General features: G+C 45.6%; 1 protein-coding gene across 1 annotated transcript in view; it reads right to left on the bottom strand.

Annotated features, from left to right (window-relative positions):
* Positions 1-24,691, bottom strand: part of ALG14 (ALG14 UDP-N-acetylglucosaminyltransferase subunit) — a 260,079-nt gene that overhangs the window by 230,379 nt on the left and 5,009 nt on the right. The window contains exon 2 of the mRNA XM_085601494.1: positions 7,302-7,453. Within this exon, the coding sequence (XP_085457620.1) occupies positions 7,302-7,453 (152 nt within the window). The remainder of the gene's footprint in view (positions 1-7,301; positions 7,454-24,691) is intronic.

A 24,691-nucleotide genomic window follows, 5' to 3' on the forward strand; every position in this document is an offset into this window, starting at 1 on the left:
CACGTACTGAACCTTCTTAAAATCAAAAGACCCATTTACTGTCCACTGTAGGTCGGGTTCTTCCATATTTTATATACATATCTCTATTCGGCGTCCCTTCTGGAGGAGCCGGCTGACTTTGTTCCAAAACATTTCCTGCACTGCAACAGCAGCACCACTTACGAAGTTTACTAAAAACAGGCATGTTTTAACAAATATATGTAAAATATTACTATCCAAACAAACTTCAGAAGGAGAAAAATCCCCACAATACCCGTCTTCAGTCTTTGCAAAGAATGAATAACAAAACCAAACCAAACAATGAAACATTTCCTAGCTATCGTAACGTAAAGTTTCAATTCTATTAAGGACTCGGAGGCGAGGATTATGCCTTCTTTCTCCACTTTATTCATACAGCAGCACAGAAAGAACAACAAAGACTACGTTTCCCATAAACCATAGGGAAAAAAAGTAGTCATCAACATTGTGTAAACAACCAATCAAAGAAACGAAAAGCGTCCAATCAGAGCTTCTGCAGTTCCTCATAGTCCCGTGTTAGTGTCCAGATCTCCTCTTTCGGAGCGCGAAGACAGCCCAGTACTCCACTTCAGGTGTCCTGTTTGTGGGTATCCGAACCTGCAACAAACAAGGCAGTATTACCAAGGGGAAAACACAACCCTAGGTAGCAATTCAGAAAAAGCCAACGGAATCGGTAGTTAGAACATATCATCAAGCACTACTTCCTTCGGCATAAACATGAAGGAAAGAATTTACTTACTTCTATACGGGGAGGGATCTCCTCTGAGAACACAGGGCGGGATAATCCTCGCCTCCGAGTCCTTAATAGAATTGAAACTTTCCGTTACGATAGCTAGGAAATTTTTCATTCTATGTCAGGACTGGAGGCGAGGATTATGCTTGTTTAAAGCTTGCCCACAACCAGTTGAGCCATATTGAGAATTGGCTTGAAGTAAAACCGTTTAAAGGTGGAATCCGAGGACCAGTCCGCCGCATTGAGGATATCCTCCAAGCGGGCACCCAGACCAAACGCCTTCGAGGCCATAGCCCCTCTTGCGGAATGAGCCCCAAAATGCCGGAGGCTAATGCCAGCCTCTTGCATCACCCAACGCACCCATCTCGCGATGGTGGGAGAGGAAACAGCCTTAAAGGGTTTCCGGAGCGCAATGAGCAGCTGACGCTCTCCCGGAGGACGATAGTCTTCCGTCATTTCCTCGTAGGCCTTGAGGCAACGGACCACACAGAGCTTTGGAGAATCCGCGAAGGCCGGGTAAGAGACAACTCTTGTATGGCACTTTGTCCGGCGAGAAAGGGTAAATGTCACCCCATCTGGAGTAAACATCCGACCCGAGATATCTAGAGCGCGCACATCAGACACTCTATGGCAAGAGATCAAGCAGAGAAGCATTGCAAGCTTCGCTGACAGCTCCTTACGGGATAAAAACCTATTGGGTTGCCAAGACAGGAAGAGATTTAAGACCTGATTAACATCCCACAGAGCCGAATACCGCGGTTCCAGAGGTAGGGAAAGTCAAATGCCCCGAAGGAGCCTGCAAACCACAGGGTTTTCACCCACCGCCGAACCACCAACCGGGACGTGACCTGAGGAAATGGCCGACCTGAAAATGTTAATAGACCTATACGCAAAGCCATTAGAAGCCAAATGCGCCAAAAAATTTACAACATGGACCACATCCGCGACCACGGGATCGAAACCCCGTCGCAAACACCAACGGAACCATCTGCCCCACGCAGATTTGTATCGTTTAATGATGCTATCCGCCCAGGCTTTAGAGATGAGCTCTTCAGCTGATCGCGAAAGGCCCGGGGCTTGCCATCTACCCCGGAAATCCTCCACGCCATGAGCCACAACGAGTTTGCTGACACTAGAGGATGAGGATTGCCGTACGGATCCTTGAGGAGATCCGGAAACCGGGGGAGTAGGATTGGAAAATCCCATGAAAGTTCCAGCATAACTGGAAACCACACTTGAGACCTTCACAGAGGTGTGATGAGAACCAAATCTGCTTGCTGCCTGCGGACTTGAGCCGTTGTCCGGGTAATCATCACAAAAGGAGAGAACGCATAGCCGCGATCCACGCTCCAGTCCTGGAGAAACGCATCTGTGGCCGCAGCCCGAGGGTCGGACTTCCAGCTGAAAAATCTCGGAAGCTGGTGGTCCAGGCGAGATGCAAATAGATCTGCCGTAAACGGACCCCAAAGATTGCTGAGGGAGGCAAACACCAAATGGTCCAACTTCCAGAGGCTGGATTCTCGGAAGTGACGCGATTGATAATCGGCCTCCACGTTGTCTCGGCCCGGCAGATACTCCGCTGTGACCGATACCTGACTGTCTAGGCAATACTGCCAGAAGCTCGCCGCCAGATCCGAGAGAGCTTTCGACTTGGTGCCTCCGAGATGGTTGATATAACGGACAGCTGACACGTTGTCCATTTTCAACAGTACGCAAGACTGTACTGAGTCTCTGGTCCAACATTTTACGGCAAACGAGCCGGCCAGAAGCTCGAGACAATTTATATGTAATTTCTGTTCGTCGGGAGACCACACGCCTCCTGTGGAAAGATCCCCGCAGCGAGCGCCCCAACCAAGCCTGCTGGCGTCCGATTCGATGACCAAATCCGGAACGGAACCGAAAATTGCCCTGCCGTTCCATGCCTCCATGTGTGTTAACCACCACTGGATCTCGTTCCGAGCTTCGTCGGATAGGCGGATCTTGTGGGAGTACGAATACCCCTTCCGCAGAAAGTACGCCTTGAGACGGTGTAGGGCCCTGTAGTGGAGCGGACCCGGAAAAATCGCCTGGATAGAAGCAGACAGAAGTCCTACGACCCGGGCCAGCTGGCGGAGAGAGATGCGCTGTTGAGCTAGAACGCGACGCAACTCGTGGCGGATCTTTGTAAGTTTCCTGGACGGCAGGCTTAGAGTGGAGGCCCTGGAGTTGATGACGAACCCCAAAAAGTAAACAGACTGAGCCGGCTGGAGACGGGACTTCTTCCCATTGATCACAAAACCGAGGTCCTGAAGCAAGGACACTGTCATCTGTAGATGGTCGGCCAAAAGATTGGGACAGGAAGCCATCAGGAGGAGATCGTCTAAATAGACGATCAACCTGACCCCACGAACTCTCAGGAATTCCACCGCTGGTTTGAGCACCTTTGTGAAGCACCAGGGTGCAGAAGACAGCCCCGAAAGGGAGGAATGTGAACTCGTAAATCCGGTGACGCCACTCGAATTGAAGGAAACGGCGGTGAGGCCGAAAAATAGGAATCACCAGATAAGCGTCCTTCAAGTCCAAACGAACCATCCAGTCGTGAGAACGGAGAACATCCCGCAGGAGGTGAATACCCTCCATTTTGAAATAGCGGTAAACCAACCACCCGTTGAACTCGCTGAGGTTTATGACCGGACGCTTGCCTCCATCGGACTTGTCCCCTAAAAACAGATTGCTGAGGAAACCCCGCAGGTGGAGCGTTACGAGTGAGATAGCGCCCTTGCGAAGCAAGGAAGCTACCTCTTCGTCCACCAGGAGCGCATCATGAACTGAAAACTGAATGGGACGCGGGGGAACCCTTTGAACAGGATTTCGGAAAAATTCTATGTGAAATCCCCTTATCGTCTGAAGAACCCAGGCATCGCGGGTGAGGGATGACCATGCCCCGTACCAGCTTGCCAGGCGCCCCCCTATGCTTTGTGGGGAAAAAAGGGTAACACTCACCAGAGTTTGCGCTAGACATTCCTCCCCTGTGACCTCTGCCTTTGCCACGGCGTCCTCTTGTGGGGTAGAAATTTCCAAATTTCGACTGGTCCTGATACTGACCGGAGCCTCTCTGGTTGACTTGGTGATTTTGTCGAGCGGCCCCTTCCTCGACCGGCCCCTCGAAAAACCCGAGGGAACACTTTTTTAATAGTGGACTGCGCCCTGTCCAATGACGTAAAGGTGTTTACAAACTTGCCCAGTTCCTTAATGAAGGGCTCTCCAAAAAGTCCCCCTTGGGCGACCGCCACTGCTTCTGAATCCGCCAAGTCTTGGGTCAATTTTAATCAGAAGGGACTTCCGCCGCTCGGTGGAGAGGGCACAGTTGGCGTTGCCGAGGAAGACCACCACTCGCGGAGCCCAGCCCGATAGCGTTTCGGGTGAAATCATCGACCCCGAAGCCTTTGCTTCCTCAGCCATATCCAGAATTTTTGTGGCGGGTCCCAGGGCGTCCAAGAGCTTATCTTGGCACACCCTCCAAGACCTATCAATGCCCTTTTTGGGGTCTCGAATGAATTTCTGCAGGAATGTTAACATTCTCGGGTCAATATCTGGGGTCAGGGCAACTTTACCCTCAAGAGAAGGGCGAGGACACTCCGCTCTGAGACAGTTGCGGGCCTCCTTTTCAAGCGGGCGCCGGATATGTTCTGCGACGTACGTCGCTACCTTGTCCGCTGGGACCCAGTCTGAGGAGCGAGGATGGACGATGTCATTAGGTTCCAACATGTCAGAAGGTGTAGGGGGCGGCTGCAAGTCAGAAGGCACCAAAGGGACCTGCGAGGGTCGGGTCGGAAGCCAAGACCTAGACGGGCTGGCGTCGGGATCCCCTGAAGGACCTGGAAGTGCAGGGGAGGGAGTGAGGTTAAGAGCTAGCGTGTCGCCAGTACCTCCCATAGGATGGCTATCAATAAAGGCCTGTTTGAGGCGCTCAAAAGCGTCCACATCTACCCCCGGGGCACAGGGGCGTTTAGGAGGGGAGGGCCCGGGAGTTCCTGTGCATTAGAAGATAGAGATGTCTTACGTTCAAGTCGCAAAAATGCTTGCTCAATTTTTTGCGTCAGCCTGTCCTCCAAAGGAGAAATGGCTTGGTCCACTGCCCTGTAAATAGAGGTATCCACCGCTTCATAAAAAGCATCGCCCCATGGCATATCCGCCAGAGGATCCTCCTCTTCGTCATGATAATCCCCGTAAAAATCCATTACAGGTGAGGAAGGGCAAGGTGACTTTTGCGCTACACTCGCAAATAAATTATTCACAACTGGGTGTCAGTTTAAAGTGTTTACACGTGGCAGAACCACAATTTCTTTGCAAGGTGACTAGCCCTGAGGGGACAAAAAAGGCTGGCTGAAAAACCAATTCAAAACTATGCAGATCGATCTGGGCTGGAAAACGTCCCCAAAGCAAGCCTAACGGCAAGTACCCGACCTCCGGGGAGGCGTCAGCACTATCGTGCTAAATACAAGACTCGAATCCCCTTTGAAAGCAATTGCTGGGATACGAGCGTCAAATATGCAAAACAGGCCCGCGAGCGAAATAACAGGCTCGCGGGACCGGTACAGACCGAAGTACTCGGTGTCTCTCTCAGCCCAGTGCTCCAGTGGCAACCGAACGCGCGCGCGTCTCTGGAAACTGTTGAAAAACCAGAGCTGCGTCGCGTTCAGTCGCCGCCTCTCGCGCCCCCAGGCGGCGGGAGGACCAGAGCGTGCCAGCACCACCACGTAGGAGCGAGAGACGACTCTCGGTCCCGCGGCCAATGAAAAACCCGAATTGCCAATGAAAAACCCCCCCACCTAAAAACAGGGGAAAAAGAAAGGCAATTCAAAGCATACACTTGCAAATCACGCGAAATTAACGCACCACAGCAATGCGTCAACCTGACGAAAAACCTTGCCACAATTCAATAAATCTGATCAATGTGCCCTGATAGCGCAGAATACATCATCAAAAAAAGCCCAAAGTAGTCATGAAAGGACATTACAAAGCCCCCCAAACAGTAGAAAAACCCTGAGGGGACTTAACTGGCTGCGCAGCAGCGAAGAAAGAGGAGATCTGGACACTAACAAGGGACTATGAGGAACTGCAGAAGCTCTGATTGGACGCTTTTCGTTTCTTTGATTGGTTGTTTACACAATGTTGATGACTACTTTTTTCCCTATGGTTCATGGGAAACGTAGTCTTTGTTGTTCTTTCTGTGCTGCTGTATGAATAAAGTGGAGAAAGAAGGCATAATCCTCGCCTCCAGTCCTGACATAGAATCAAGAGTGACGCATCAGCAACCTTACCAAACAGAAGTCTTCAACTCCCACCTGCCGATCTCTGGTCGACCTAATGGTCACTGCAAATTCGCCAAAGAAGCCCCAGTTGAGACGAGCCACCACCCGGAGGGTCAAGTCAGGAAAACCATAAACTTCACATTGGCTGCAAAGACAAAGGTCTTCTCATGCAGTGAGCGTCCTCAATGATAATTTCGATTTTCCGTCAAGACCACTCCTTCAGACGGCCGTATCTCTGATGGGGTCCCACTTGCTGGGCGCCAATTGTGGAAATGTACCCCCATGAGGGCACACTGGTGCAGGGTCACCCTCTCGTCCACGGGTCCGAAGACTAACAAAAGAGAGATCGGCACTGGAGTGAAGTAAAACAAACCAAGTTTATAAAACACTCATGAGCGGTACCGCGTCCGAACAACACCCTCGAGTGTTGTGGGAGGAAGTACATTGAATGCAAAAACCATCATTCTTATATACTGTTTGTTGCAATGTAATCGCATGGGAAGGAAATCTGGAGGGAACAGGTTTAAGCATGGAAATAGCTATAGGCAAACAAGAGCAGATGGGTGACCAGGTGGTCAGGAGATGAGGAGGGGGAGTAAGGAATATTTATGGCAGCAATAAGCAATCATTTGATAACATCTAAGACCAGGTGCACCGGCAGCTGCAGCCCCCCAGCACGTACATCAGATTGACCATGTCAGAGAGGTCAGCTAGAGTTAAGGACACAGGCTGGGTGAAAAGGCGAACAGCAGAGAGCAAAATTAATGCGACAGAAACGCTTATGCTATCCTAGAATTTACACTTTCCCACACAGCCGCAGCCCGTGCAGTTAAGACCAGTGGGGCCGGGTTTGGAGGGGAAATTAAACTACCGACCGACCTACAGAGGGAAAACTAAATAAATAATTATTTTTCCTTGGTTGCTGTCTGTCGAAATCAACACCGCTCTTAACTGCACGGTCTGCAATTGCTCTGACACACTACAGTGGTATGAGTAGTATAACAAATCAAATGCATGTGAGAGAGGGGCTATGGAGAGATGAGGGACACTGTTGGGAGGGTGGTAGTGAGGGAATCCGTGGGGAAGGAGGTCATGGGGGGGATGATAAAAAGATTGTTGCACCAGGCACCACCAGAGCTAAAGATGGCCCTGGAGTCCACTTTTGTACAGCCAGAGGACAGTTGAAGCAGTGACTATCCCCGAAGTGAAAACCTAGGTGAAAACAACAGTTTCAAATCATATTAGTAAAGACTTACAGCGGATTTTGAGAATTCCTTTTCCCGTGCTTTCTCAAAGCGGCATATTTTGTCTTCGCTCATTTTATCCGATTCAGCAATCACGTAATGCACTGGACAATATGACTGCGAAAGACAGCTCAGCAACCTGAGGACTTCCGTTGTATGCCCACCTTTAAAAGAAATAGAAGTACATAAAAATTATGTCGTTTTATGAGACACACAATTACGTGTATATAATAGGAAAATAAATGCACAGGTGTGTGAGTGTGTGAGTGAGTGTGAGTGTGAGTGTGAGAGTGTGTGTGTGTGCGTGTGTGCGTGTGTGTGTGCGTGTGTGTATAGCAACAAACTAGAGAAATTATCAAAACATCAAAAATAATAACCAGTTACACAAGCACTTCTCTTCCTATGCCAAATATATCTCTTATTGCTTGGTATAGGCACTAGCCACCAGACAGTGGAACAGCCCCGAAAGGTCCCGATTACGGCTTTGTGACTAGTAATGTTTCGTTTGCAAACTCTTATTTTTACCCAAAACAGGATTCCACGTAGGGCGCTATTTACCCAAGTGCTACTTGTGCTCATTGCCCTGGCCCAATTTCCTTCCCCTTCACTATTTGTTCACAAGTTTTCAGCTTATTAAAAATGTTAAGATTATTAAATGGCTAAGTCCATACCATTAGAATCAGTGTACCCTAGAACGTGGTCCAGGGTGTGATAAGTAATCAGGGTGGGCAGACCTGAATCTATTTGGCAAAATACATGGATCTTGAAACTTCTTCAAATAGCCACCAATCAGTACAAACGTATCCCCTTCCAAGTTGAGCACAAATTGTTTTGCCACAGAATATGAGACTCACAGACCCACACAAAACGAGTGATAGAGTGAATCAGTGTTAGGGACACCACAAGAAGATGTATTGGAAGCAGTTCGAGAAGAAAAAACACAAAACTTGTGAGACTTGATATTCTCATCACGTTGGTTATCACTATTTAAGCAATGTAATTATTGTTATGTTTTTTTAAACATGCCAGTAGCAGATTATAACATTTCCTGTAGATTAACTAGAACAGTGCACTTTGCGGGTAAATGCACATCTAAAAATCCAAAACAACGCACTAGTGTTGGAACTTAAACATATTCTCATTTCAATAATGTGAAATGCTTCCTCTCTATTAAAACCACTAACCAGGAATGTGCGCTTCTTATAGAAGAACTTTCCAGATAAATGTGAGGACAGAAAAAAGGAGGATGAAAACATTCTCAAACTGTTGTCCCCCGTATTTGTAATGAGTTTCGGCTAAACATTTAATACTAGGGTTCGAACAGGATGATATGCTCTCCTTGGATGAGGACCTTCACCAGATAAAATCCAGCCCCCACCATTCCATCCCACTGGGGAAATGCCCAGCGCCCGCTACGGCCAGTCCGGCCCTGCTCGAAAATAAATATTGGAAGATGCCTACCCCCCACCCTTCCCGGTTCTCTCTCCATCCTGCTTCCTCTTGCATCCCAGTTATTTTAATCACGTAAATTTAGGCAATAGGAAAAGGATAGGTTTTCGGAAGATCTGTTATACATACTTTTGGTGAGGAAATGTATTATTAGTTGAAGTGGATAGGAGTCCTTTTCCAGTAATAATGACATTATTCCTCACTAGGTCCAGTTAGGTCTCAATAAATTAAACCTGAGCTCATCCCTTGCTAACTGCAGCACAGAGCAAGCAGGCTTAGGAGAAATGTGTACAGCATTTATTAGTGACAAAACAGTTACAAAGTAGAAAACACAACACAATAAAAATCCCGCTACAATTGTAATGAGCAAATAGACACCAAAACATCATAAATCTGATGTAGGGAACAGGAGATATGATTTTTTTTTAAAGTTTTAAACAATTTTAGCACTAAAATGCACAAAGTACCAAACTGGAGTAACTGGTTGCGCTAGATCCGGTCAAAGTATAAAGTTATGCTCGACCGCAATGGAGCGCAAGACAGATACAGGGGCCGGGTTCTTCCTGATGGAAAGCTTACTTTCAGACTTTGTTGTTTTTCTGGGCAAAAGTCCTCGCTGAAGAGGTCAGCAGGTCGAGGTGCAGGCTGGATCCAAAATGGGGCTCCTTGACATAGCCAGCTGAAGTGCACGAAAACTTCAAGAGGGCAATGTTCAAAGTCACACCCCAGAAAGGCGTTGATGTAGTCGGGGTGATGCTCGGTGTTGGTACTGGCGAATTTATCTACGATCGGAGTTAGAAACAATTTTGGAAGTCAAAATCCTATCAGCGGGGGCAAACGAGCAAGTTGAGCCAACTGGCAGTTCTACATTCGCAGTCCGGTGGTAGCCTCTGGTTCTATTTGCAAAATGTTCAGAAAAGTTTTCTAAGTGTCCAGTCCTACAATTTTGAAAGAGGAAAAAGTACACTTCAATACCAGCCAATGATCCAGGATCTTTTGGTTATCAGTTTGGGTTTCAGGCTCATACTCCCAGAAGCCACCAGCAGGATCCTGGGCAAATCCAGTAGGAACTAGTCAGTTGGGTTCAACAGGGATGTGGGCTACTTGCAGATTTTGTGTTCCTGAAGCTCAGCAGGAGGCTAGCCAACTAGCCCGTGGAGCCCACTCTTGTGCCCTGGATACAAGTGGGGAGCAGGCACAGCCCTTGCGGTTTCAGTGCCCATGTTCAAAAAAAGGTGCAGCCCTTCTACTGTCTTCTACAGGTCCAGAGGTGTTCTGAAAAGGGTAATGGGAGTGCCACGTTTATGCCTAGTGCCAGCCTATGGATTTGGGAAACTCCAGGCCACTCCCTAGCCAATGGGGTAAAAGTTCCAAGGGGTGAAACAATCCACATTTGCAGCACTTACCATGTGTTTTACTGTAAACTATCCCGCAGTGGACCTCTTTGCACAAGGGAAATTTTACTGTAGGTAGAGCTCCCTGGACTCACACAAAGATGCGGCTAGCATAATGGGCAAACCCTCTCTTGCAGAGACTCTAAACCAGTTCTGAGGGATTGGTGCCCAGTTGGCAATAAGTACAATGAAGACATGGGCTTGTATGGGAGTTCTATCTACTTGTGACAGGGTAGACACCTTTTTAAGTTTAATTAGGTTCCTAGGCACAGCCCAGATGGCAATCCTGTCAAGGGAAAACATCTCCCCACACCCAAGCCTTTTATCCACAGTTTGAGAACAATAAACATCTCACCACAGAAGAGCCATTGACACTGAACACTAGCAGAAAGGCACATTTGGCTAGAGCAGGACAATACCAACTTTCTAAAAGTGGAATTCTCAAAAATAGTCATTTAAAACCAACTTTACCATTAGATTAGATTTTAAATTACCATTAAATAGAAGCCTTGAATCATTATCATCAATAAACTTCATTTGTTACTCTTCAGTAAAATAAAAGTACATAAAAGCACGCAATTGTATAACATTTCAAATTAAAATCATTAAAAAAAACTCATAACGGTACAAAATATTCAATTCAATTTAAAATGAGTCCAACTTCTAATTTGTCCTCATTTCCTCATTTTTTAAATCTGCCATAAATAAGAGTTCATTGCGCAGCAGACCAGTGGTTTGTTTAGTTGTTGCAGAAATAACAAAGCTGGACTGTACTGCAGAGCTCATAGTACGGACAGAATAATAGAATGTGCAAATTCGTTAGAGGGGACACACCAACACAAGGGCAAGGTGAAATATCTGACAAAGAATATCAATTAGCAGCAAACCCCACGATCAGTGGCAACAGATTAACCCCAAATCTGGTTGAAACGAACCGGTGCTGGACATTTTGCACTAGAGTCAGGTAAGCTTGTAGGCCCTCCTGGCGGGGGGCATTGCACTATAGGCAACAACAGAGACTTTAATGTATCCACCTCTCATCTTTTCTTCTTGAACTTGTTCCGCACACAAAGTTTCAGCTTTCCCTTAGCAAGCATTCTTCAAGAATTTGGGTTATTGAAGAGATCCGGAAGGCCGATCTCCTCACACAAGACTTTTAACGCAGCCACAGGATCTTCAGAGCATGATCTAAGATCAAGCAATCCATAAGGATCAGTTTATTCAGATCGGTTTCCTCTCGTGACCATCTGGAGTGCCACAGGAAAATCAGAGCCATCTTAATCCTATCTGTTATATATGAGTCCCCCACTTCAGAGTGAAAAATAAAATTCGAACAACTTGAGGGAAGAGCTGAAAGGTTTAAAGAAAAAATGTTTCCACCCTTTGGATGCACAGTGTATTAGCCACTCCACATACCCCAGCACCATAAGAGATAACCGCCACACTTTTGCTCTTATATATGGTGAGGAGTTCCCAAATCGGCTTTGCACCCAATTGTTTTGTAAAAGAAAATACCCCATTGGTAGACTTATCCATCTGGGCACACCTATTTGCTGTCATGGTGCTCCAAGAATGATGACTATCAAAAAAGATCCCCAGGTAGGAAAAGGTTGGGGTTTCAATCAATTTGAGCCCTTCAACACAAAATAAGGGTTTTTCCTGGGTTTAACCCCAGAGGTCATAGTATAAGTTTTGGCACCATTAACTTTCAGATTCAAATTGGACATAAAAGCAATATAGTCATCAATTAAGCCTTCAAACCTCCTCCGTCTTCTAGAAATCAATACTGCATCATCTGCATAAAGTAATATAGGGAGGGGGTGCAATTCAATCTACACTGTATCCTTCACGCATGACCTGAAAGCAGATTCCACATCCGGTTTGTATACAGGGAAAACAATAAAGGGGCTAAAACCCATCCCTGCCTGACCCCTTTTCTGATGCTAATGCTACCTGAAAATTTGCAATCTCTGTCGGATCACACTCTGGCGTTAGCATCACTATACAGCTGCCTACTAAAGGTGATGATTCCAGCCTCTGTGCCTAGATTCTCCATCATTATCCACAGTTTTGAGTGTGAAACGCAGTCAAAGGCTGCTGAGAGGTCCATAAATTATAGGTATATTGTACACTTTCTAGCCACTGTATACTTCCCATCTATAATATTCACATTCATACATTGATAAACTGTGCCCAACCCCTTTTTAAAACTATATTATGTATCAACTAATATAATATTATCAGTTGCCCAGTTTTCCAATCTGTGAAGTAATATACACCGAATTACCTTTACCGTAGCATTCAAGAGTGATATGGGCTGGTGGTGCTTTATCACCTTTTTTATAGATTGAAATGATAATGGGAGATTTCCATTGGGTAGGAGGCCCTGTTACCACAATAGCATTACAAAAATGTGTAGGCAGCAGGCCCATACATCTTGCTGCTCCTGAAACAGACAAACTATAGAATGGACTGTGAATTATCATTCCTCTGAGCCACTTGAATTATTATATTACTGCCAAACTATAGGGTGCTATCATTTAACGCAGTGCCTTTCTATGAGAGAGTCAGCCTTGCCATAGTGAAAAACGACTTTGGAGATTTTCACTACCAGGACACGTAAAACTTAAGTACTTAAGTACACATGTCCAATTGTGGAAAACAATGCACGCTTGCCCTATGAACATTTAGGGCCTAACTTAAGGGGGACGTAAAAGTATTAAAAAGGAAGGTGTAGGCCTGGGAAAAGGTTTACTTGGCCAGGTCAAATTTGCACTTTTAAAACTGCACGCTAAGGCGGCAGGGGCAGGCCTGAAGACATGGTTTGTATTGTCATTTTAGTGGTGGCAGAATAAGTGCTGCAGTCCACTAGAAACATTTAACTGGGTGCACTGGGTACCAAATGCAAGGACACTTACATGGAAGTTAGATGTACCAATTAAGATTTTTTAACCAATTCGACACGTTTTTAGGAGTCACAGCACATGCACTGGGGCTGGGTTGGCAGGTCCCTAGTGAACAGAGTCAAACATCAAAAGAATCAGTTAAAAACAAATCAGGGAGCTCCATCATGCATTACTAGCCGATGGGGACTCCATTTGGGAGCCCCCTAAATTTAGCCCAATGGAAGCCCATAGGGAGACATCTCAACGTGTGCAGATCACTTGTCAATAACTTGCCAGACCTATTTGCAATGCTGAGGGTCAAAAGGGAAACATGGGTAGGATCACTGGAAGACAGTGCTTCGAGAGAGGCTCACATGGACAGGAGAGAACTATCAATTTCCTTAAGGCTTCGCTTGATCCAACTAATTTATCTACACACCACCTACTTGATGACGATGGAGTTATGGATGGCTCGTAGTTGCCTAAATGCTGCCTGTGTGCACTGAAAAGAGGGGGACTCAAACTTCTTTCACATGGTATTGTCTTGCCCAGTTATACCAAGGCCTGGGCGGAGTCCGCGGAGTTCCCACAAAGTGACCAAAAAGCCGCGGAGTACGATATGTTGCTCTGCTCATGCTGATTTTTAGAGCCGGGTGTTTATCCCATGCTTTAAAATCAGCGCAAACTGCACCACACACACAGCACACAAGGGCGCTGCTTCTTTCTGCTACTCGAATGACCGTTTCCTCAACGCGAGTGGAAGGTTTCTCAACCAGAATGGTAGCAACCAGCTGTAACTGCCCGCATTGAGAAATCTCGATAGGAGGTGAACTTGAGTAGGAATTTTCTAATTCGCCAACTTAATGTTTGGGAGCCGTGGGCAAGGAAAAACTCTGCTCCTCATCGCTACGCAGAGTTTTTCGGAACTCCACACTAAACAGAGTGGGGAAAACTTCGCAAACTCCATGAGTGGAGCAGAATTTCACACCCAGGCCTAGTTTTAATGAGTTCCTGGGAATCAATTCTTCTCATCCTATCATAGGTTCTGGAACGCCCCTTTGAGACATCAGCCCTCATTGTGCTCCTTAGATTACTCTCAGACCTAGATGAAAACCGCAAAGAGAGAAATTGCTCAACTATGGAACTCACCCACTTTGCCCACAATTGTGGCCTGGCACACGGCAATGGACTGGTGCGCCAAATGGTAGAACCTGTAAATATGGCAAAGGGCTGCCCCCACAAAAGAATTTGGGACAAATGGTGGGGCTTCTATGGGCGAGACCGAATTGGAAATAGTGGCTTTGTGCGGAACCCCGCAACAATCTGTACTTTACCACAAGAGCTGTAAATGCTCTTATTATTGTAATAAAAATCGATAAAAATTTTGTTAAGTAAAAAAAATGGGAGTGATCATGCAAAAAGAGGTATTTTCCTACAATTTTAGTTTCTTTCCTTAGCAGTTATCTACATTTTAAATGTTATTTTAGTCACAGTTTCAGGCCTAGCAGAGATTAAGTTTTTGAAGGTTTTTGTTTGAGCATATTAAGCACTCATCAGTTGTAATAGGATGCCTGTAATATTTCTTTATATCGGTCTTCATTTTTCTAAAAACGTTTTGGTATACATCTTTTGGCAGCATTGAAAAACTGCATCATTGCACAAAACATGTAGCCCGCGTATATTGATAGTATGAAAAGTATTCTAAATACATAAGGAAAAAACAAGCTGCCCCTCTCTTTAAGTATTCTTGTTAACTAACTGCCCACAGTCAATGCATTCACAGAATCTCTGACATAGTGGCACGTTTTAGCTGGTCACGGAATACAATATGCACATATTTAATATAAGTTACAAAGTCTGTGCGAGCAATGCCATAGCTATGATCAAGTCTCACTTTCTATTGAAAAGGCATAGGTGCATTTGCAATATTGGCAATATTTAATGAACCTGCATGAAATTTGGATCCAGGTTAGTGGATCTAACTAACTTTCAGAGTATCAAATTTTGAAAGGATGTACCCCATGAGGAAAACAGTAAAGGGGTATACTAGAGAAGTGTTCAAAAGTTGGTCGCACTCTGCTCGTCACACCAGCAAGTTGCCCCAAGGAACTGTGGTAGATGTAGTGGCGACGGCGAGTATGCCTATGCCACGATGTATGTAGAAAAGTATGTGTTGCATTAGCCATCCCTGGACACGTGTTTCGAGGTAGTTGCCTCTTGTCAGCAGGGAGCAGGTCAGTGTAAAGGGGTGCCGCGTGGACTGCCAAAATGTAATTAAAACAGGTGAAGTACCTCTCATGGCGCGCAGGTGCAGGTCCAAGGCTCGTCAGCCCGTTGGCTCAAGGGAGCCGTAATAAATTATTTTACTCAAAACATTTCCTTTTGTGGTTTGGTGTTAATTTATTCTGTAGTTTTTAAAATGATAGGATTTCAAAAACGATGTTCAGCTAATTTTGGTTATACCTAAAGTGTTAACTTACAAATCCTCCACAGATTCGCAGACGATCAGCAGAATTCAAATTTGAAAAATAAACAAATCAGATTTCTTACCAAAGGACCTGCCACACTTATTATGTATCCACAAAGCTGCCATTTTGCATGTCCTTGGTCAATGATCCTGCCCCGACTCAGAGGTACGGAACAATTTCTTTTTTTTTTTTTTAAAGATCAGTAAAATAAGAAAAGACAGCGTACCAGCCTATCGCCAAAGGCCAGGCACGGTGGCTCTATCAACACCAGGGTTGACTGCTTAGCCTTGTCACAGGCCAGGCCATGCAGCCAACCCCACCCTGCACATGGCCTAAGGCTTTGCAAATGGGGGCTGACACAGCAACAGATGTAACAGGGGTTGGTTGTATTGGAGGTGGGTACAGGTCCTCAATGAAAACAGAGACCTTTAGTCAACTCCAGCTGACCAAGAATAAAGGAAATTCAGAGCAGGGAGTTGATGGCAAGAGAGGCCATGCCCTTAGCCAACCCCCACTGAATACAGTTAAAGGCTAGGCAAAATGGCATTGATTGCATGAGAGGTTGGTGTTGGCCTGGCTCCGGGCAGGACCTGTGGCAAAACCTTCCTGCACATGGCTGGAGGCAGTGCTCAGTGGAGGTTATCTAAATGGGGTTGGAGAGGGCAGAGAGCCTCATTGTTTACTAGAACAGTGGCCAACTCCTTCAGCGCATGGCCAAAAGATGTCCGGGGGAGGGCTTAAGTGGACTGGAGCCATCTCTGCTGTTCACTGCAAAAATTATGCACTGTAGGAATTAGTAACATGGAGGTGGGCACAGGGCCTGATCAAAGGCCAGGTCCTGCAGCCAACTCCACTGTAGGTCAGAAAAGAATTGAAGAGCATTCTCAAAGGACAAGGAGCTGCTGACAATTGTAACTTCACTGATTTTAGCACATATAACATTAAATGCTACAGCTATTTATATTCTGTTACACACGGTGGTTTTGGAGCATAGGCTGTAGCATGTGGCTACTGTAGATAAAGCCAAAGCCACAGCCAACAAGTAATATATAGACAAGATTTGTATGTAAAGCCCTGTCAAATTTAAAAAAGAAAAGCAAGAAGAGAGTGTTCTGTTTTAAAACGGTAAAGTGACACAAACAAACACAATCATACAATGCTCGTTTTAGACCAGCCTGTTCTTGTTAAAAATTAGAATATTCCCTTCACGTCTTTCTTCTTATTGCCTTCCTTTCCATAGGCTTGTGGTATCCATTGTTCAAGAATACTAAAACCAATGCATTATACGCAGGCAGAATAGATTGGATTAAGGTTCCAGATTACAGCCCTTTTGAAAAAAGATATTCAGCGAAGAGAGGTTTAATAAGGTAGTCTCACTAACATGTTTCACCATAATAAATAACAAACCAACCACACTCATAAAACTCAGGGATACCTGAGAAAGAAACGCAACCCCCATGGAGGATGCGGATTGGGAGGCGGCCCTAAAGCATCCTAACGAAATAACTATCAAATCAAAATAAAGACTGATACAATTAAAAGTCCTGCATAGGATTTACTATAACAGAAACCAACTGCACCAAGTGGGAAGGGCTGCGAACCCACACTGTTTGCGGTATGGGGTGCGCTGGCACACTTTTAAACACACGCTCTGGGACAGCCCCTGTATTGCTGGGTCCTGGCCTGAAGACATTGTCAAAGAACTAGAAGCTATTCTCGATGCCTTCATCCCCGCAATACTACAGTTTATCCTACTGGGAATCCTCTTTGATGTTGAGATCCCACGTGCTCAACTCCTGTTCTGTCATTTCGGCTTTATGCTAGCCAAGAGGGCCATGCTCTGAGGTAGGTCTAACTTGCCAACCAACTTACAATGGCTCATAGGCATGGATATGTGTATGGAGGCAGATATAATGGTTTATGACAGCAGAAGATGCCCAAAACACTTTAATAGAGTATGGGGCAGAAGGAGAGAACATAACGGTCTGAGCTAGGAGAAGTAAGTAGCATCTTATTAAACTTTTGATTGTTGAAGAAATCAAGGGGGAGCTGGTTCCTAAACACTGCCGCGCTGAGGAAGTGGGTACCCATTGAAGGCAGATATGGATGGGAAGGACAGTCTGGATGTACTATCTCATTGCAAATATAAAGCATTGAAGGGATTATGCACTATGTTAACTATGATGTCATGGGGTTATATATTATATAAATGTGGATGTCACTCATTTCGTATTGTAAAAACCAAAATAAAAACATTTAAAAAAAATAATAATATTGAAACCAGACCTATCAAGTAGGTCAGTGTTACATAGGCTAAATCTACTGGAAACTAGGCATAAACCACAACTATATGGTTCTATTTAGTGACCCATAAATGTACAGGGTTTGGAGCTAGTGTTTTTCAAAGGCCAGGTCATGCACCGACCCCTACTGTACACAGCCAAAGGCCCAGTGCATGACTGTATGGCCACTGGTTGTAGGATGTGGCCAGAGGCTTGGCCAGGCATTCAATACCATGTATTAACATCCTCACAGAGAGCAGATTGTAGAGCAGATAACCACTGAAATAAACTAGGATTTTTCCTCAAATTCCGCAAAAACGTTTTTCAAAACCAAGGTACGTAAGCGTACAAGGCAGACCACACTAGATGTATTTTTTTTAATATAGAAACTGGAAATGTGTTTGTGCAATTCCAAACTGCATTTCTGCTTTAATGTTGTATCCTTAAGGGAAAGATGTGACATCTGGCCCCAGAAACATTTACTTTTGTTGCCCGTCCATGCTCATAACCAGGTCTCAAGAAATCTCCTCGCCCACTCGGTCAGATGTTATCAGGGTGAGCTATTTTTAGGGACTACTGGCCCAACTAACAAAGATCAGGTGTTCTTAAAATTAAAACCAATAAAAGAATTATATAAAGATGGCTTTAAATCTGGTTACATTTGCAGTGCATTCAAAGACAGAGGTCAGATGTCAGCTTATGTCTTCTTACAGATTGTTCCTTATTTTAACCTGGAGATAGTGTTACAAAATACCCTAACTTTGCAGTCAGAGCAAGAAAAGTAAAGTGCACTGTCTGCCACTCAAGTTATGTGCAAATAAAGGCTATGGGACATCAGTTGTTTTCTAAAAAAAAACATTTATATACCTTCTAAGGGAACTGTACAAATATTTCAAAATATATTTCAGTAGTTGGGAAAACAGTTTTTTTTATTCTGATGTGTGATAGACACAAATACTTTAATAGGATCAAAACAAAGCAGAACACTATACTTGGTGATGTGGAAATGATAAATATTTGCTGACACCCAATTTCCCCATAATCGTTTGTATGCTATATAGTTTTATCAGTAAAACTGTATGTCAGTGGGAAAGTTGGTGGCCATTTCAATGGAAATGCACGGTCTGTAAATGACAGTGCGCTACCACAGCATGCTTTAGTAATATAACTATTAAAAAGGAGAGTTTTTAAACATAAACTGAGAAACATTCCTGCACTCGCCCTGATGACAATGCTATTAATAATCCAAGAGGCAAATGAGTAGTCATGTGTACCTTTTATGTGGGCTAGATTTTTATTATACGTGGTGCAAACATTTAGTCTATTAAATCAAACATAAGAGTTTTTGTACAGTAGACATGAACAAATCACATATTTAATAATAAAGAAAAAGCTCATTATGAAAAAAAATCTTTGCCTAGGATCACACAATTTGGACCAGTTTATGGGTCAAGTGCATTACAGTTAGGATGAGTAGAATATTCAAGTCACTATACCTGCAGGTCTAGTAACATTTTTATGATTTTTAATGCTTCTCTGCCTTTGACTGCTTGCTTTCTTCACATTGGTCCACATTATGTCCTTGTATTGAGCTGTGCCACCACTTTCGACTGGCTGCCCAGTTGGTCATGTAAACTGTAGTACCTCCCCACTGTACCTACACTCATAATACCCTCTCCTCGTCAGGTATCCAGCCCAGGTGCGTAGGTAAAGGGAGGGAAGGGTAAGGGCATACTCTAGTGGCAGTGAGAGGCTGTTAGAGGTGCTGGTGGCATTAAGGGAACCAGGCGGTGTGGATCTTTTGAGGCCGGGGATATTGGGACAGGCATGGGTCATGTGTCAGTTTATCTGAGGTGGGTGTGGCAATAGCTCTACAGCCTGCTAATCCCAGAGAAGTAAAATTAAGAAAGCAAAAGGGTTGAAAGTTAAGACCCCTGGGAAGGTGGAGTCCTATGCATGCAAAGTTTGGGGGAAAGTAGGCGATTTCCCACACAAAGTAATATTCCCTTCAAGATCTGACTGCGCCGACACTCTCGCACCCCTCAAAGAATGACCAAGCAAGCAACACTCCAAGAAAGTCACCTGGTTCACTCCTGCCCTCCATGAGTCCAGACACACCTGCAGACGACTCGAGAAGAGATGCAAGAACAACAAGACCCCGGAAACCCACGCTACCTTTGAGTCCGCCTTCAATGCACACCACCTCCTCCACAAAACTACAAAGAAAATGGCCGTCTAAGACAGAATCAGCACCAGCACACACAACAAAACAGAACCCTGCCATCATCAAGGAGATCGACAGGCCCAACAGTGAGACCACAGATGTCCCCACCTCCCAAGATATCTGCAACAAACTCGGCACCTTCTTCCAATACAAGATCAGACAGACCTACCACAGCTTCGACACTGTACACCCTGCTACTACACCCGCCACTACCGCACGCAACCACGCCGCACCACAACAGACCATGCTCTGCTTGACCCAGCTCACAATAGAGGATACACTCAAGACAATAAAGAGCATCCACTCAGGAGCCCTGTTGGATCCTTGCCCACAGAGTAGCCACCGCCAGCGCCCCCCAGCTTCACCGCACCATCAATTGCTCCATCGAAACCGCCACCTTCCCCGACGACCGGAAACATGCCGAGATCAACCCCCTGATGAAGAAGCCGTCCTCAGACCCGACAGACCTCAAGAACTTGAAGACCCATCTCCCTCCTTCCCTTTGCAGCCAGGGTCATCGAGAAGGCCATCAACGCCCAACTCTCCGCCTTCATAGAAGTGAACCATGTCCTGGACAACTCCCAAGAAGGCTTCCAAAGCAACCACAGCACGGAGACTGCACTCATCGCCGCCACCGCCAACATCCACTCCCTCTAAGACCAGGGTGAGACTGCAGCCCTCATCCTATTTGACCTATCGGCCACCTTCGACACCGTCTCCCACCGCACTCTAATCACGAGACTCCACGACGCTGGCATCTGTGACAAGGCACTGGACTGGATCCACTCCTTCCTCACCAGCTGGACTCAGCGAGTCCAACTACCCCCGTCCCTTTCAGAACCTACAGAGATCAGCTGTGGGGTGCCTCAGGGCTCCTCCCTGAGCCCCACCCTCTTCAACGTCCACATGGCCCCCCCTCACAGCCGTCGTCAGAAGCCACAGACTCAACATCATCTCCTACACCACCCAGCTGATCCTCTCCCTCACCAACAAAAGTCCACAACCGCCAGAACCAACTTCCACAGCAGAATGAAGTCCATTGCCACCTGGATGAAAGACAGCTGCCTCAAGCTTAACTCGGACAAGACCGTAGTACTCATCCTGGGACCCTCCCCTTCAGCCTGAGACAACTCTTGGTGGCCAGCCGCTCTGGGACCCCCTCCCACTCCGACGGACCACACTCGCAACCTCGGCATCATACTGGACTCATCGCTCACAATGAACCGCCAAATCAATGCAGTTTCCTCAAACTGCTTCCACTTGCTCCGCCTGCTTCAAAAGACGTTCAGATGGATCCACAGAGAATCCAGAGAGATGGTTACCCATGTACTCATCACCAGCAGACAAGACTACGGCAACGTACTCTAAGATGGCGTCACCCAGAAACAGCTCAAGAAACTACAGAACGTCCAAAACGCCACTGCCAGACTGGTCCTCGACATCCCACACCGCAGCCACATCACGCAACTCCTCCGACAACTCCACTGGCTCCAAGTCAACAAGAGAAACACCTTCAAGCTCCTCAGACATGCCTAGAAAGCTCTCCACGACAAAGGACCAGCATACCTGAACCACCACCTCGTATTCCACGTACCCGCCAGACAACTCTGTTCCGCACAACTCGCCCAAGCCTCCGTCCCCAGGATCCACAAGACCAAAACCAGTAGAAGCTCATTCTCCTACCTAGCCACCAGGCCCTGGAAAACCCTGCCCCTCCACCTCAGGCATTTCACGTCGCTGACCCAATTCAAGAAGGACCTCAAGGCCTGGTTCTTTGAATGATCCTACACCCAGAGGGACCTGCAGCCCCCCGCTCCCCCCCCCCAGTGCCTTGAGACCCTCATGGGTGAGTAGTTTTGCTGTACAAGCCCCTGATTGATTGATTGATCGATCTGAGAGGCTCTTTAGAGGTGTGCACCCACTGAGGAGAGACCACAAGCACAGTGTGAGGAGGGATGGAAAACCATGGCTCAATAGATGGCTTTGGTGCAGGCTCAACCTTAAGGCCAGGTAAGAAGTAAAACGTTAAAAAGGTCTCTTTTGGTGTGCAGTCTATTGATTTTGAGAGTGGAGGGTGGAATGTTTAAAGGAAGCGAGCTTGAAGAAGGGTAAGTATGTTTCAGATCAAGATACAGGAAATGAGGTAAATTAGATAGTGATTATACAGGAAAAGATGATTTGTGGACCGGGATGAAGGTAGTTAAAAGTGAGGATGGGGCGGAAAAGGAAAAAAAGGGGAATAAAGAGGTGAAACTAAACATTGCCTTACATGTGTGAGTAAGCCCTTGGGGTCTCACTTAATAATGGTGACAAAAACACCCAATATGGAAGGATGAACATATTTAGGTATTTAAATTGCTTCATAATGAGGTCAGAGCTAAAGGAGTATCTAAAAAGGAGGAGTTTGAATTAGCTAGATGCTCTAGGGTCCCAGTGACCGCCGAGAACCGGAAAGCATGTTTGTTGATATACACAAGTGTATTTTGTCAAAAGTACCCTTAGCATTCTGTTGCTCTTTTAAAATTATGAACATAACAAGAAAAGCTCAGATAACGTTTAGTGGGCTAACACGGGTGAGATACAGTAAAGAGTTCAAGGCAAGACTGCAGGATGATGTGGAAGGAAAGAGGGGCAAGCAGGATACCTATCTATAGCTGCAGTGGATGACTTGCACCCATGGCATATGGCAAGCAGCCTCCCTTTGATTTCCACAGAGGTATACCCATGTTAGGCTACAACAAGTGATTCTAAAGTAGGGAATATGGCAAGTTTTGGTATGATTGCTCGAAATGCGAGGCAAGCACCTCCTCACACACTGCATCAGTACAATGAGAGCAGGGCAAGGAGAACAAGAAGGCCATGTCAGGCACAACATTTACAAGGGGACGACAGAGGGGAAAATGCTCTTACACCAGTTAAGCTGGATTGACTAAGGTGTTGGTTGCAATGGTATGAGAAGACACGGGATGCAAAGTTTTAATATTGGTTTCAGGCTGAGTTATGATGGTCCGCAGTTAGCACATTGGGATGGGAACTTACATCCAGCCAAAAAACATTCTGGTGTGAAATAAGCCGATGAAAGAGGTAGGAAAGGGCAGTATGGAGGGCCTGTTTGGCATATGGTTATTGGACAGTTTGATTGGAATATCAATAGGAGAAGTGCCCAAGAAAGGAAAAACACGTTTAGGCTAATTCAGCACCCATCCTGGCTGGAGGGCTCTTTGATAAAATTACTTTATTTTGGCAGCACTGACTTCTGTGAAGTATGCGTCAGTGGAAGTTGTTTTCGAATTTGTGAGAGATGCAGAAGTGGGGGCAAACATGGCAAAGAGCAATAGCAAATTTGAATTCTGGCTCTTGGCATTGCATCTGGATGATCATGAGTTGTAGGATATGCAGTTTGGAGGTTGGTTCTTTGTAGACAAATCGTTGCTATGAGGCTGCTCCATTTCTTGCGTCCTTTTTAAAAAGGTTAGTTTCTTTTTACAGTGATTGTTTGAGTTTACATCTGGGGTTTTCTGAGTTACACATTATTAAGATGATTTCTTGTTTGTGGATTTGGAGGGTCCTGCAGTGTAGACGAGGATATTGAGTGTTGTTAGAAACTGTTGCAGGACATAGGATGCCACCTAACTCCAGAGGAAACAGTGAGGCCCAAGAGAGTACTGACCTTTTTGGGAATTAAGACTCTAAGTGGCGAGGGAAGCTAAGTTGCTGTAAGAGAAGAGAGGGTAGTTGCTGCTGTTGTTAGAGGAGATGTTGCAAAGAAAAAAAGTGACACTGCTGGGACACTTAACATTTACCCGCTATGTGTAAAGGCAGGGAGGGTGTTTTGTAGGTGGCTGGGATTGGCATTGTCAGGACATGGCTTGCCACAGCACAGGCAGGGGTGAAACAGATTTTGAAGACTTTTTTGGAAAAGTACAATGACAGACCATTGAAAGGTGTGGTACAGGGAGTAGAATGGTTCATCCAAAATCACTCTGGTGCAGCTAGTGGCATCAGTTTTGGAAGGGAAAGTGGTGTGCGCAGGAGTGGCAAGCTGCATGGAAAGAAGGGGGACAGAACATTGCTTTCTTGGAATTTTTCGCCTTGATGTAGCTTTGGTTTTTGTGGGGCGGTCCTTTGAGAAACACAAGAGTATCTTTTAATGTGGACAACCTAGCAGAAGTGAACGTGTAAAGAGACACACTGCAAAAATTACAATATTACATTCAGAGCAAAGCATGTACAGGGATTTGACAACTATATTGTGGATGCGCTGTCTTGTTCGCAGTGGTGGAGATTTTGTGGTATTGCTCCGGGAGCAGAGCGGGCAAAGACCTCAACACCATTGCAAGAGGAGTTATCGAAGATATGCAACAGAGAATTATTATCTTAATTGAAGGTTCTTTGACTTTATCCAATAGGAAGTCTTACTATCAGTGCAAAAAAAAAATATTCTTTTTTGATGTTGTGACTGCCCACCCTGAGGAATAATCACAGCCTTGTCAGGGCGAAGAGTTACTAAATTAACCTGAGCTCAATCCACTGGTAGCTATGGCGCAAAACATATAGACTTAACGTAGGACAAAGTGTAACGTATTTATGCAGTACCAAAATAATAATAAAGTTGAAATGAAAGACAAATATCTTAAACCAAATTAAAAAGACAGTATAATTCAATAAACAAAAGGACTCCAAAATGAAAAATATCCAAT

Source organism: Triturus cristatus, chromosome 4_2 (genome assembly GCF_964204655.1).
Source record: "Triturus cristatus chromosome 4_2, aTriCri1.1, whole genome shotgun sequence".
Taxonomy (NCBI): domain Eukaryota; kingdom Metazoa; phylum Chordata; class Amphibia; order Caudata; family Salamandridae; genus Triturus; species Triturus cristatus.